The sequence below is a fragment of the Mercenaria mercenaria genome, chromosome 9 (genome assembly GCF_021730395.1).
Source record: "Mercenaria mercenaria strain notata chromosome 9, MADL_Memer_1, whole genome shotgun sequence".
In the NCBI taxonomy this organism is placed as follows: domain Eukaryota; kingdom Metazoa; phylum Mollusca; class Bivalvia; order Venerida; family Veneridae; genus Mercenaria; species Mercenaria mercenaria.
In genome coordinates, this window is record NC_069369.1 from 21,954,507 (window position 1) to 21,970,277 (window position 15,771).

Genomic DNA, 15,771 nt, shown 5'->3' on the forward strand with positions numbered 1-15,771 from the left:
GGAAAATATGTTTTTGGAGGTGAAATTTACACAATTGTGAAGATAGTTCGAAAATTCAAAAAGATCGTACTCCTTTCAGAGTAATGTATAGTTTACATCTGGATCTTGCAAAATAAAGTCGCAATTCACGAACAAAAACGAGGTACAGATTAAGCGGATGAAACAGACTAAAAACTAAGCACATTTCATGAATCTTTATGAGATTTTAAGAATTCATTTGAAACGCAAAATTGTCACAATTTTGGTCCTAATACTTATACTAGAGCGTTGTACATTGACGATGTTACAAAGCCCAAAGAATATTTATGTCTCCCCCAGTTGTTTTTGCCCTTTCCGTCACAATTCATTTCCGATCAACAACTGGAGAACCATTTGATATAGAACCTTCAAACTTCATAGGGTGATCGGGGTTATGGAGTAGATGACCGCTATTGATTTTTGGCCGTCACTTGATCAAAGGTCTAGGTCACAAGTGCCTGAACATGGAAAATAGTTTTTGATCAATAACTTTAGAAACACTTATAACTTTATAGGTTGAATGGACATGCAGAGTAGATGACCCCTGTTGATTTTAGGGTCACTCGATCAAAGGTCAAGGTCACAGGGACCAGAACATTTGTGCATTTCAGTCACTAAGCCAACCATCAGTGTCTATTTTACTACGAATCCTGTCTCCTATTGCATTCTTGCCTATTACTACTATGCTTTTGGGGAGACATGTGCTTTTCTACAAAAACATCTCAAAGTTTTACACTCAGTTTAATGGAAAAATGAACTATAGCAAATGTCCAAGGTAGATATATTTAATTTTAGATCTCTTGAAAATTGACTGTACCGTTTTACGGGGTTTTAAGAACAGGTTTCAGTTTACAAGAAATCGTCAGACCCAGCTATTACACTGAACGTGTATTCTCCTTAATTTGTTATAATTTAAGTACATGTATTTATCTTGAAGCGAAAGCCATGTTACTCCATTTGATTTTAAAACTTTATTGTGATAAGAATATAAGTTTTTACTGATCTAACGCGTATGCAGGTCGCATCAATAATGTAAGGATCTAGTGTCTACCCGCTGAAAACTAGATTATACACCAAAACCAACAAATGTCCTATATCCGTAATTTTGTCAGAAAAATACAGTATATAATGTTCGGTGCACACTGAATTTTCAAAACTGCAAGTTTTTGCTGTTTGGCCGTATTCCGGTATTCGATCTGCTATTGTTTGCTTTACCTTTGTTTTGTGAAACTATGGCGGTGCCAGACTTTGTTAACTCCCTTGGATTGCTCGCCTTATTTCTTTCTTTCGTAATACCACCAGTGCTCAAGTTAGAATGTTCTTTCGGTGCAGTCGTTTTGGTTTTGCCTTGTGTCATCACCTCAGGCTTTGTAATTTCTTTAGCTCTAGTGGTTTTACCTTTTTCTTGGTCTATGATTCCGGTGCCTTGTCTTGTTGTTTTAGTAGTCAGTTTACTTGTGTCTTGTTCAATTACATCTGTATCTGATTTTGACGGTGTACCGCTATTGTTTGGTGCGTCTTTATTTAGTGAAAGCGGTGTTTGTGATGGTTGCAATTCTTTGAAATCACGAGTTTTTTCCTGTGATGTTAGTTTTGCCGGAGTTTCTGTCTGCTCAGGTTTGGCTATCGGAGATTCGTTCGATGACTTTAAGGCCGTGTTTATATTACTGAAGTATTGTTTTGAATCGTTTTTGCAAAGGAATTCAAAACTTTTTCCCGTGAATTCGGTCCCTTCCCAGGCGAAGTAGCACTGTTGTTTTTCAGGAATATACTTCCCGCCGACCCAGTTCCCGTCCGGAGCTTTGCCTCTAGCAATAAAATACTGCAAACCTTTTGAATCGTACCCTCCCTTAACAGCGTCACGTGGTATTCCTCCAATTACGTCACATTTTTTCCATGATACCTGTCCTCCATGGTCAGTGAGGACACTGTATTCTGTAGTCTTGACCTCTTCGCCATTCAAGGTTACTGTAGCATGTTTTCTAGGGGGTAGCACGGTACCGGGGATTACCTCATCGCCAACCTGAGCGACACCTGTAGAAACATAGGTCTATTGCTTAAAGGGTCACATAAATCACAATACACAAGTTTCCTATACGTTTACTGTCATACAAGACTCCATGGCTTGCTGTTTTAAATCGCACAGTTTGAGTCACTTGTTACTAAGTACTGTGGTTTCTTGTGTGCTCGGCAGCCACTCTTGTCTGAACTAATGTCCAGCGGGACACAGCGGGTGTTCTTACATACCGGACAAGGTTTTCTCGTGTTCTTGCCGGTGATGAAAAACTCGTCTTGCAACCCGGTGTGAAAGATGACTTGCGTGCTGTAGTTTATGAATGAATGCATAAAATCACACGCTATTATAATTATTATCAAACAGTGCTTGAAAGAAAAGCAGTCGTTTTGTTTCATTTCTTATAATATTTGTACAATACGTCATACAAAAAAAAAGCTATCACTAGTTGTAGGTGTGGATTAAAATACCCGGCTCTCGGTAACCATTTTGCGGTAATTCGGCAGAGCCTCGCCCCCGCCTAAACAGTTACCCTTGCGCCAGCTTTTCAACCGATTTAAGATTGTTCTATTCTTCCTCCAGTTAAATCCGGAAAGTAGCAATATGTGATTTGACCTAGGTTGTGTTGGTGTTACATGAAATTAACCAACCAACACCATAAAACAGACAGGTGGCTTATCAAATCGCGACATCCATGTTAGATTAGTACTAACTAATTCTGCTGAAATTAATACACTTAAATTTTAAACTGAGTACCCCTATATCATATTTAAATTTTTAAAAAATATAAAACTTACATATATATGTAAATGTCTTGTCACTGTCATCGAATCCAACTTTTACCGCCGACGGAGGAACGGCCCCATTAGCACACGTGCACCATTCAAGTCTTTTCTGCTTCTGATGAACAAAAGAGAACAGTTAGAAAACAATAGAGAAATACATGTATGGCCAGGTACTTGTAGAAGGATTTAGTGTCTATTGTTGTCTAATAAGGACATTGATATTTAACCAATTTAGTCAAATTCGTTCACGAAATGCTTGAAAAATTGAATTTATTCCTTATTAATGGTAAATGATATACTATCTTTAAACAAATCACTAGTGTATGACACGAGGATGTATAAGATGTAACATTCAATTTGCGTTTTTGTTTGAAAAAAGAAAGTCCACTGCCAAAATAAAGATATCACATACGGTAGAAGACAAACTTTATTTAGACGGTAGCTGACCTGTGTGTGCAGTTGTTTAGCTGTTGTATCATGTCTAGCAAGTTCTGACTGCGGTTTCGTGCTGTTATTTAACATTGCTGTTGACTCATTAGCCACCTGAAAAGGTGTCCTCGGTGAAATTTCTACCGGTGGAATTTCTGTCGGCGGACCGACACAGAAACCAATTTTATGGTACGTTAGCATGGCCTCCGTTTTAAACTTCATTCCACATTCCTCACATTCCTTCTCGCCGTCGGTGGTGACGGGGGTTGGTGATTTGTCGTTTTCAAGCTGTTGGAACAACAAGTGCTCGGGCATGGGACTCCAGGCTGATTGGCTCCTCAGTGAACTGATCGACTCGCGTATTCGACCCGCCGGAGTCATTTTAGTTTGTACTATTCTATGACTGCTTACTAGTAAATGCGAAGAAATCTTGTTGAGTTTAGTTTCAGCTGCACCGTTAAATGGCGTTTTCTCGATCAACCAGCGACTTCCGGACTGAGCACACTTTGTACATTTATTTGTTTATTGCCGGCTGTATAAAGTTAGTGTATTCGTATATAAGTTGACTTTAATTTACATGTTTCTGAGTCCATGAAATAACTTTAAAAGTCTAAACACTTCCGTAGACTCTGACATTCATTCCGTATACTTTAAATAGTAAACAGAACATAGTACTTTACAGTTCCAGTATGTTCTTTAACCAGTCCATTCGTTTTTTATCTGATATTTTTTTGTTACTAAAAATATCGCTATCAGAGTCTTTCGTGGTTTTCATAAAATATTCCAAACATCATAACAAGATTAATTTAAAGTTATACTGTTGACATTTTAAAATAAAATGCATTGTCTTATGAAAAAAATAGGCACGTCACGCTTGTTAACTCATAATGTTTAACCAAACTAACAATGCCACACAAACAAAAGCGATATACAGTTATATATCGTTTATGTGGAAATTCCATATCGCGGAATGTTTAGGACACTTACTTTTTGCCTTATATTACCTCGGCGCTTGACGTATTTTCTTGAGCACTTGACATATTTCCTCGCGCACTCACGGCATATTTTCTCGAGCGCTAGACATATTCTCGACCGCAGGTCATATTTTCTCGAGTGAAAGATTCCTATCGAGCATGACCAAATAAAATGTTTTTAGAGCGCTTGATATTGTATCTTATGTATCCTCGAGATAACAAGTCGAGCCATCCAGATAATTTAATTTGCTTATTTGTGTTTGTAAAATTGTTATCATATATTTTTGTTAATATTGTGAGCAATAAGTTCTGTTTAAACTATACTTTAATCATAAAATGTGTATATCACTGTATTTATGTATTTCGCAAGAACGACAACTGCAGAATGCAATTCGCTTCAGTCGGACAAGAGTTGTATGTAGTTTCATGATAAGACATGTACAAGATCGATATGTTTTAAAACCTGGATAACCATTAAAGTAAGTCATGTTTTGTTTGTTAAATTATTATCTTTACACATAAACTTCAATTCTAACACACAGGTTACAGGCTACCTGTATGTGGTGCAATATTTCATTTTCGCAATTTTTATAATTTTTAAACTATGGAACATACAAACAGTAAACATTTGCTGATAATCGTACATGTATAACGATTACAGTTGTTTTTATTGAATGTATGTTATTGAAAAATTTATGATAAAATAGTTATATACCAGATTGATTATAAATGTAATGTTTGTGAAATGGTACTAGGATCCTTTTTCTTTACCCGTCGTTTATATGACTGAAAAATTGTTGAAAAAGACGTTAAACCCGTACACAAACAAACTTTTTCTTTACGTTTTGTCACGTTAGCAAGGGCTTTAATTTCTTTATTCCAAATTATGACTCGTGAAAGAAATTGGCGTATACAGAAAATTGCGACCCATTTGAACTGAAACGTTCGATGATAGTTTTCTTCATTCAAATATGAACCCTGCAAAGCCTATAGTTTCACAATTCAATATATCATTTGTTTTCAACAAGGTCTGGACAATGGCTACAACTGAAGAATTGGAAGAAGAGCTGTACTGCCCTATATGTGCTGACGTATTTGATGATCCTTTAATGTTACCCTGCACACATTCATTCTGTGGAAAATGTCTAAAGGAGCGCATCACAAAAGGTGATAGATTCGTTATACATGTAATGGGGCTTTCCTTCATAAAACAAGTTATGGGACTTTTAATGTTGACTGTGTTGTTATATTTTCTGGTCCTTTGGGATCATGGAGACCATTCAGTTTTACTATGATAGAGTTCCCGTAAGCCGCCGGTGCTTCAAACTGTGTCTACTCTTATTTTCTATGCTTCCAAAGAACCTTAGATTTTCTTTTCCGTAGTATATAGCCTAATAGGCACTGATATTTGATATGAATAACATTTAGTTCAGGCTTGTATCTACCCGTACCCAAACACGCAAATGATATTATTATTATTGATATTTCTATCATCACCATTAACACCACAACCACCCCCATCATCGTCGTCGTCTTCGTCCGCGTTGCCTTCATCATCATCATCATCATCATCGTCATCAGCTTTTCAATTAATATATACCGACATAGGAAAGTAAAATCTTAAATATTGTCGATTAGCTTTATCGTTGGATTATTTTATATCACAGGAAACGTGACACGAAAGTCGACGTCAGTAATATTTGACTGCCCAGTTTGCCGCAAAGAAGTGAAACTTGACGAAAGCGGCCTTGACACGTTACCTAGAAACCGTCTACTGAAGAAGATGGTGGACTTGTTTCGTACTCAGGCAGTGTCGAACAAACAACTGCTCCGCACATCCCAGAACTTTACAGAAATTTGTGAAGACCACGAGAAGGAACTTGGTGCATTCTGCAGTGTATGTTGGGAAGTTGTTTGTATCGACTGTGTTATCGGTGACCACCGAGGACATCCGATCGAATCTGTGGACGATGTTTACAACAAGCAACGGGTAGGTGTCAAATTTCAACTATTATATGACTCCTTAGATAAATCAGCGGTCCATAGTGCTATATAACCGATCTATATGCAACTTGACTAATGAGTAAAGAAATTAGAGTTAATACTGTGACAATCCTTATAAACTTTAATTTAAATTTCTTGTCGGTCAGTTGTCAAAACCATTTGCATTTGGTCTTTCGGACTTCGGACAATATGTTTGGCCATTTACCGATAAACTATTCAATATGTATACTGTAAATACAGAGGTCCTTGGAGAGAAAGAAAGAAGAACTTGAAGAAGAAAGAAAAATTCTATGTAATTCTAGAGAAGATGAATTCAAGTACATGGAGCAACTTAAGGTACGTGTAAATGTTAATTATTTCTTCTTCAGGAAAAGGAAGACACAAAAGCAGCATCGTCTGTCATAATGTATAAATTAACAGACCTTGTTATCCTGCAAATCACGTCCCATAATCTGTTGTTCACAAATCCTATGAACTTGTGATGAAAATGATATTTTTCTTAACAGAAGGAAAGGTCTCGGGAACGAGAAATTTAGAAATATTCTAAAAGAGGCAGTTAATATGTGAAATAAAACTATTTACATAAAAATGTCTTCCTTTCACAAAATAATAGTTGTACGTGTACTCATTTTCGCTGATGTCATTGAAATTTTGAACAAAGTCCACTTATTTGGCATAACACATAATATTAAGCTTGATCATAATATATAATCCTTAGATAAGGCGCCGGTCCGTAGTTTTTGCCACATGACCAGTCTGTATTCAACATATGTATACAGAGCTATAATTAAGATGATAAAAATAAATCTGTGAAAATCTGTTCTGGTGTCATATGATAGAACACTTATTGAATGGCTTGCCGGTCACTAGGTTCGGTTCTTCGGATCTTGAGCAATAATTTTGACTATCGACCGACAAGCCATACAATACGTGTGCAATATCGTGCTTAAAATTAACCTGCTTTGGGAAATAGCCAGGTATGTTGACATACAACATCCATGATGTGCTTACGTACAAACAGGCACCCACACACTAAAAAGGTTAAAATTGCTAATTACTTAAAATGGTGATCCGTCGTGTAGACTTGTGCCGGAAATCATGTTTTAATGGACTTTCAGCGGGATTTATTTCTCACATCTTATTTTTCTATCAAGGACCTTTGCAAAAAGAAGATTGAATCGATAGAAGTCCAGTTCGATGAATATATCTGTCTTATCCAACAAAGTAAAGACTCGATACTGGCTGAGATAGCGGCACGACAAAGGAAGGAGTTGAACAAGATACAGCAAGTCATTGATACTATAGACAGCAAGGAAGACGAGTTGAAAGTGGTGCTAAAAGAACTGACAGAGATCATGAAGCGTGATAAACTAAAATTATTGAAAGTAAGATACGTTGAGTTATTGAATTTTAACAAGTATTAGCATTTAGAAAATACTGTTAAAAGAAGAAAATATTTTAATTCCTCGTAAAATTGAAATCAATTTTTTTATAATTTAGTTTAGAGAAGTGACAAACGGATAGAAACGTTAACATCTTTGTGTGGGGTGGGATCAGCACTTCGGTTTTCCTACGTCCATTCGACATTTGTGCCGAGCATATTTCAAAAAGTATTTGACCTAGAGTTATTAAACATTAAAGGATTGTTAGTCGCTTAGTCAAAATATGCACAAAGATCATACAAATTTGTGTCTAGCGTTTCTCGGAAAGTTTTCGACCGAGATTCGTCATTATAAAAATATTATTCAGCATGTGTCGTTTTCATTCAGGATTTCACTCAGTAAGACTCGGTAAGATCAAAGTTATAACCTTGACTTGATCAAAATATGCTTTGAAAGGTGCGCACGTATTTCAAAGAATGATGAAAATTTACTGGAACATTATTCAGCCTGTGAAGTTTTTCATCTAGGATTTTATTTGGTATTAGCTGACACCCTCCCCTACTCTGCAACTCTCTACGGAAGAAAAGTATTAATTAATTGCTCAAAAATCGTGCAGACATATTCGTTATTGTTTCATTTCAGGAGTCCTCAAGGTTCAAGGATAAGAAGGCAAAATGGTATTGTTATTTCTTTTCTCGGTAGACCAACCACAACTGTGTATATATCTTTAATAATTATACATTATGCTAGGAACTTTTTAATTTTTCAAATCAAATTTATATTACTGATAATGTTAATTTTAGGCACTTTAGCCAATATATTTCTTTTGGATTATAACTTTTACTCTATATTTTATGAAACTTTCAGGACAAAGTAGAAATTTCAGTGTTAATTTCGTTCAAGTTTAGTGCGAATAAACTTATTAAATAACTTCGTAACGTGACCCGATTGTTGTTACATGCATAATGATTTAATTTGTATATATTCTCTATATTCTTGTAAAGTATTTGCTCGGTATAATATTACGCTTTGTCTACCTCATGGAGAAAATAAAAGCGTAAACCTACCAAAATATATATGGCTTATTTATTTCATGTATATTTTCAGTGTGAGCACTTCAAGGTCGTCCTCAGGTAGCGAATCTTCGTTATCAGCCACCTGTGACACCTTACGCAGCCCAAGGACTCGCTGTTTTCTAGACTGTACCTTGCAACTAGATGGTGCTGCGCTCGAATCTGCAATAAACAGCGCTCATCTGATATGGGAAGCAGAGTAAATTTTGTTGTGTTTATTATATGTCCTTTTATTACAAATACGTACATGCCTTATGTATTTTTGGGCATACCGGCCTAGTGGTTAACGTTGCTGATTTCAAATTACTTGCCCCTTTTTCACTGTTAATTTTGTTTAGAGTTCATTCGCGTGAGAAAGGTGTCCCCGGAGCTCAGTGGTTCTCCGTTCTGAAATAATGCCTAAGGATTCCTCCACCGTTTGAAAACTGGACAATCGCTTTATTGTCTAAACTGTATCCTTTTGACTTAGCCCCCCCCCCCCCCGCCCCCACCAGAAAAAAAGCAACAAAAAAAAAAAAAAAAAAAAAAAAAAAACCCAACACTTTTTGTATTAAGCGATTGTGTGCTTCCGTAATAATTTGTATATTTAATATTTACCAGGTTCTCTTCACCACTGGCCGTGAATCGAAATCTTCATATAAGGAAGTCATTCAACTTACTTACTAGTTGGTTGTTCTCTCTCCATGTTCCCTATGGTGCCTGCATTAATTACCGAAGGGATTCGTGGGGTCTTCCTTAAGCACCAAAAAAGATGGGAAGTGGATGTTAGTGTTCACAGACTCGGGGAAAATAGTCGAAAATGTCTGTATATTTGAACCATTGTATTTAACGGAAACATTTTTTTTTTATAATTAGAAATGTGTTTGTACCATGACCATTGATGTCTTACAGCTCTGATGCATACTCACCGAAACACTTGTCAGACAAGTTCACACAATTGTACGAGAAAGAATGGAAGAATGCTTACCTCGAATCCAGCTCAAAAAACAAAGACGAAGTTGTCATACAACTGTTTAATATTCTTACGGTAAGTCCCCAGCTATCCATAAAACAAACTTGTCTAAAAATTAAGGGTTTGGTCTTTAAAATACTTGGACAGACACACATGTCATTTATGACAGGCATTTCGTTGTATCATGGTTAACTCTCCGACATATAATATAAAACATAAACGTGCAAAGCCCACTGCCAGTTCTTATGATTTGCACCTGTACAGCTAACACAAAATTATAAATGAATGTAACTATTGTTTTTTACATGTTCCGTTAAAACGTTTTCCGTTAATATCTTTTTTTTTTTGAATATGAAACAAGTGTTGGTAATGGGAACTTCAAATTTCAAATTTTGTTATAAAACGATTTCGTGGAGTAGTTTCCATTCATCTTGGTTTATAAAACATCGAAATTGGTTCGTTTGAACTGTTGAATAGCCATGTACATATTTTGATTTTTATGAATATTCATTTAGCAGAATTTATGCAGGGATTTCCTATGAAAATTAGAGAATGTAAAATGTTCCTACTGTCATCGCTGTAGACCTGTAAGACGATGTATATTTTATATTGCATATCAAATATAACAGATCTGATCGTCTATAAAACACGATCTTGTTCATGCAAAATGAAGAAGAAATTTACGTATAATCTTGTCAAGGATTTGTCGAATCAAACAAGAGAAGTACTTTTTGTCACAGGATTCTTACAGACATGCGGAGTTATGCTCGGAGACCCATCTAGAGAGTTTAACGTACCATATGCTACAGCCGGATATAGACGTGCAAGTTGGGGAATTCAACATTCATGGTTTTAATAATGTTGAGGTTAGTTACTGTAGCTTGTTATTTTGGACATCTGCATTCGTTTTTCTTCTTACTGGCGTACATACAAATGTAATGAAACACAAGTAAAGAGTAGAAATAAAAAAGGGCCGCAACATTTTTAAAGTATCCAGTTGTGAAAATGATGTGATTTGTTCTGTATGTGTACAAAAACTGTCCTTTTCTTTGTTCCAGTCGGAAGCAGCAGAGTCCACATCATTTTGCAGTATTAAAGAAGGTATAAGGAAACTAAGAGCTAAACACGCCCCTGACTTCATGGAGGATATAAGTTACATGGTAATTTTCATTTGATGTTAATACTAAAGGAATTCAAAGATCTACCAAGGGGTTGTGTAAAAACACTGATGGATGAGAATGTAATATAGGAGAAGCTAAAATGTTTAGGATTTACTGGACTATTTTGTCTGTATTCAAGGCATGCTATCAAATGACTACTGTGATACTAGTAATGATAATGATAACAAGATGAAAAAGTTGCAATAGTCATTACTTTGATATTGGTATACAACTGTTAATGTTAACAAGAGTTAACAATATTTCTTTTACAATATTTTATTAAAACTACTTTGTTTTGCTTTCAGATTCAACAAGACTTACCTCCTCTCTCAGTTCCGTCGTCAAGCGGGAGCCACCGGCAGCTGTCTGTATATGCCAACAAATGTTTCGAGCTTTCATTTGCAATTAGACTGCAAGATCCACCTTTTCACGTTGAGATCAAAAAGACAGAAAAGAATGACATCAATGAACTTGATAAAGACGCTTATAAATTTGTAAAGAGAAGAGGACGCAAAACAAAAACAATTGCCTGGCCTCCGCTGTACTTGTATAAAGGCGGACCGCTGTTGGCGAAGGGTACTGTGTTTATACCCGGATAAGATAATATTTGGTTTGTTTACAATATACAGAAAGAAATGAAGAGAATTGAAATTTCATAGCTTCATGTCTGTTTCTTTTTTATCGGTTATTTTTGTACCACGCCCACTGTCGTGTACAAAAACTATTTTGCGCCTTGTCTTAGTGAGATATTATGACAAAAGGTGTTGCAGACATTCTTCAATAATATCAACAATGCTGCAAGGGCTTTGTATTTTATACTAATACATTGAATTCGTCCACAGCTGGTGATGCAAATCATACAAAAATATGTTAAAGATTTAGCTTTTCCAATGGCTAAGATTTTAGGGAACTAAATTGGTCAAAACTCAGCGGCTCAAAACCTTATTTAGGATAAGACTCCCGTAGCATTATATAGTTTATAAGCTTTTCCTTATTGTCTTATGGAAAAACAAGACTTCAAGATTAAAATTGAATCACTTGCTTTTTAACAGAATTAATTCCGTTTACTTTCCACGAGATCTACTTAAGAAATTTATTATCATGTTGCATAGGAAATCTGCGGTACTGCTTTACCAGTAAATATCAGTTCGATCACACTATCAGATATACAAGTTATTCTATATTTTAGCTGGAACAATGCCCATTACTAAGATACATTATTAGTTACACTGTTTGTTGGTGACAGGATACGGGATATACGCTGTCGAGGAAATCCATAACAGGCGAGAGCGAAGCTCGAGCCTGATATAGATTTTCGAGACAGCGTATATCCCGTATCCTGTCACCAACAAGCTGTGTAACGATTTTGTCTTGCCGACTACCCTTTACTTACATGCTATAATCTAATATTTTGTAAATTAACAAAGCGGCAGCCATTTGTTTTAAGATCAAAATTCATATCTGAAATGTACTAGCAGGGTATGGAATATATCCTGTCTCCACGTGACGTCTATTGACCAATAGAAATGCAAGAAACTTGTAGGAGGCAAGATAATTAAAGCATATTCTTTCATTCAATTGTATATAAGAGAAAGTTTGAAATGTTAGTGAAAAACGAGCCACAAAACTTATGACAGCTTTTATATTCAAATTATGTTTATAAAAAGTTATCAAATATCAGAATTAAAAGTCCATAAATTTTTCTTTCGTGAAAACACACCTTTAAGTAAATCAAGCATTGTTATTATTTGTTATGCTTTACTACTATCAAAAGCAGAAATGACTTGGGATGCTTTGTGCTTCCGGGAAATCTTCTATCATTTTTTATTTTTTGTAAATATTCTGTGTAATTATTCCATTTTCATCGCTCTAATTATATTGAAGTTCTTACTATGATATCCCGTTCGCGGGCATGAAAAGTTTATTATTTTTACGTTTTTATTCTACTAATCTTATGAAGGTTTGAACGATTACATTTGAGAAAACGAACGGTTAATTCAATCATCGATAGTGTGCGACAAATGTGATAACTAGCATCTTAAAACAAAATGTTGCAATAATCACGAATGTGTCTTTAATGAAGTGTAAGACAAACCTAAATGTTTCTTAAAGTAAGTCTATCACTTTCGAAATAGTACGGATATAAAACACAAGGCTTCACTTGGCTACGTTCTTCAACACTTTGTATTTAGTAGCGCGATGACAAATCATCACAACGATATCTGTCTCCTCTGAGAAATTCTTTAATTCCTGTGCTTCAGAAGCAGCAGCAAAATATCCGGCTTATGCAATAATATGCTATTATATTTCCTGCATGATATATACTATTATGTATGGAAGTATTTACTTCAATTTTCTACCCGCGAAAAATCGTCTTTCTTCTATCTATGTATGTTTAGGGTTTAGCTGCTCTCAAGCAAAGAACCAAACGCTGTTAAAAACAAGGACAAAAGTCCAGCAGGAAGCATATGAAAGGAATGCAGCCGCCCATGCAGCTCTCCACATTGAGTCGTGAAAGTGCTTGATCTTTTTTCGGCATAAAGTATGCACTGGTTTTGTTGTATGGACATTCAAATCTTTTGAAATTCATTTTCTTTGTTCAGAAATGTAAGGTATTGTCTCTACACTGTTTTGTTCAAAGGTTTGAAGTAAGTGATGATGGCATGAACCAATAGGTAATTATTGTTCCAAGGCGGCGTGCTCATTTTCAGCCTGCTATTAATTAACGTTCATACCATCAATGATATGAATATCGTCTTTTTATATCTTCGGTTCATAGACAATGAACCAATGTTCAGTTTTTTACTGTGAAATGTAAATTAGATAACCGAAAAAATCTTGACACACATTCGTTCAATTTATTACAGTAATTGCTTTTGGAAACTTTCGGCCATGTTTAATTCAATAGAAACCTATTATTTCAAGAACTTTCATCAATTTACCAGATTCATTAAAACCTCATAACAGTTATCATAATAACACAGATTTCCTAGAATCCATTTACCTGCAACTTTGAAGTTAAAACGTCTTATCAAAATATCATAGCATAATAAATTAAAGTGATGTATGAATATAAAAATCAATAAATGGGTATTGAAATGATTTGAATGTTTTCAAAATGAAGTTGTTCAATATATGGGCTGTCTCCCACTCGAAAAAGTTTATTGGACCATCTAGAGGACTAAGAAAAGCAATTATTTGTGTTTTGGATTATTCCTTGGAGAAAAACTAAAGCATCATACCATTGTTTCCCACCAAGACTTATATTTTGAAACAAAATTTAATCGGCGGTTAATTTAACAGCGAACAACCGGATCACGGTGGTGAAGTTGTTGATATCGATATTAAAAATTGACGTTTTATATGATATTCGAATATATAAAGTTGCTTCTCTTGTTTTCCTTGTTTGTAACATAGATGGCCGCTGTTTTACATCAACTTAATTGATCAAATTATTATATGTTAAGTTCTATCTGCTGTTATTCTTCTCTCGAGAATATAACATTGCACTTAAAATGTAATTTCGTTTCTCTGACAGAATACATAGTATTGCTGGCATTGTAGGTTGCAGTTAGCTATTCTAGAAACCAGAAACTAAAATCTTTGAAGTCCGCAAAATTATACAAGCCAAAAATTGACAGTTTAGATACATAGCTGGAATATTTTTATAATCATTTACACGACTTCTTAATAAAGCAAAATGGTAAATGTAAGATTCAGTTCTGCTTAGGCACTAGAGTATCATATGACACAAATGTTTTTTTTGTGTGAGACAAATTATTACAACGCCAAAATAGTAATAAGTTAAAAAAACAGCCGAAATTAATGATATGACGTTTGTGAATAATGCGTGTACAACATACCTAATACTTTACATGGAATTGAATGTACACCTGTGACCAAAGGCTATGGTTGTACTATTTAGTCGTGAGATATATTTCGTCCTTAATCTTTGAACGTAATATCTTATTTACTCCACATAACTATTTACATTCTTTTCTCACTTTCTTTATTTTCTTCAGATCTAATACTTCTGCAATCAAATTACCAATTAATTTAATGTGCATTTCAGAAGTGTGTTAATGCGTTCATTGTGCGTTCATAATGCATGTATTCATTGTTCCATTGTATCAACAATAATTTTGCAAGTGTATATACGTGTACCAATTAATTTCGTCCCGCAGGCGTACACATCCTAGTGCCATAGGCAGTGAATGTAATAGACAATACACAAATACATATTTTATGTATAGGATATAAGACGAAAACGATCCAATATGTAAAATACTGGACTGTCCGAAGCGCGTTAGCGCTGAGGACCGTCCAGTATTTTACATATTGGATCGTTTGAGGCTTATATCTTACTTAAAACATTGTTTTTATGGCATAACCAATAAAAAAAAATACGTATAAACCATTGACGTTAAATTTTCTTAAATTAATTCGGTTTTTATTCACTTTACCGCATTTAATAACAGTTGCTATATGATTATGAAATACTCAGTAGAACCTGATGCCTATTTTACGCACGTTTTTCTCATAATGCATGACTGCGTTTTTCTCGGGTTTCTCGCCTTCGTAATATTGGACTTTCTTTAGCCCGGGATTCTCGTGATGCTATTAATTGTGTTTACACATGTACGGAATAAGCAGTAGTATTATCACAAGTGGCGGTGGGAGGAAAGAAATTTTGTGACATTTTAGAGACAAAAAAAACTGGATTTATCTTAATTCATGGCAAGGGTAAAGTGATTAATATGTTCTTTTTATTTAAGTGTGAGCAAGGAAACTTGCTTTGTCAAGTTAAAATTTACATGGGTATGGCGAATTAGGATAATCACTGATAATGTTTCACTGAAAGCGTAGTTGGAATCGGACAGCTGGAGAAAATGATTGCTGCATGTGCACTAAATGAGAAAATGGGTTGTTTGTTTACACGCCTGGCAATATACTGTTGTGATTTATTAGTTCAATGACAGT

At 35.2% G+C, this 15,771-nt stretch overlaps 2 protein-coding genes across 2 annotated transcripts; one reads left to right on the top strand and one right to left on the bottom strand.

Annotated features, from left to right (window-relative positions):
* Positions 1 to 748: 748 nt before the first annotated feature.
* On the bottom strand, positions 749 to 4,267 carry LOC123546691 (uncharacterized). The gene is made up of 3 exons (XM_045333166.2): positions 3,265 to 4,267; positions 2,830 to 2,932; positions 749 to 2,052 (listed from the first exon to the last, which is right to left on the bottom strand). The coding sequence occupies exons 1-3, from the start codon at positions 3,625 to 3,627 to the stop codon at positions 1,169 to 1,171; spliced, it is 1,350 nt and encodes a 449-aa protein (XP_045189101.2). The 5' UTR covers positions 3,628 to 4,267; the 3' UTR covers positions 749 to 1,168.
* Positions 4,268 to 4,588: 321 nt separating this feature from the next.
* LOC123546692 (E3 ubiquitin-protein ligase TRIM34-like) lies at positions 4,589 to 11,447 on the top strand. The gene is made up of 11 exons (XM_053551002.1): positions 4,589 to 4,699; positions 5,249 to 5,387; positions 5,888 to 6,210; positions 6,465 to 6,560; positions 7,379 to 7,609; positions 8,249 to 8,283; positions 8,714 to 8,878; positions 9,571 to 9,706; positions 10,372 to 10,497; positions 10,690 to 10,791; positions 11,097 to 11,447. Exons 2-11 carry the CDS (start codon positions 5,258 to 5,260, stop codon positions 11,388 to 11,390), a joined length of 1,638 nt encoding a protein of 545 aa, XP_053406977.1. The 5' UTR covers positions 4,589 to 4,699; positions 5,249 to 5,257; the 3' UTR covers positions 11,391 to 11,447.
* Positions 11,448 to 15,771: the final 4,324 nt, after the last annotated feature.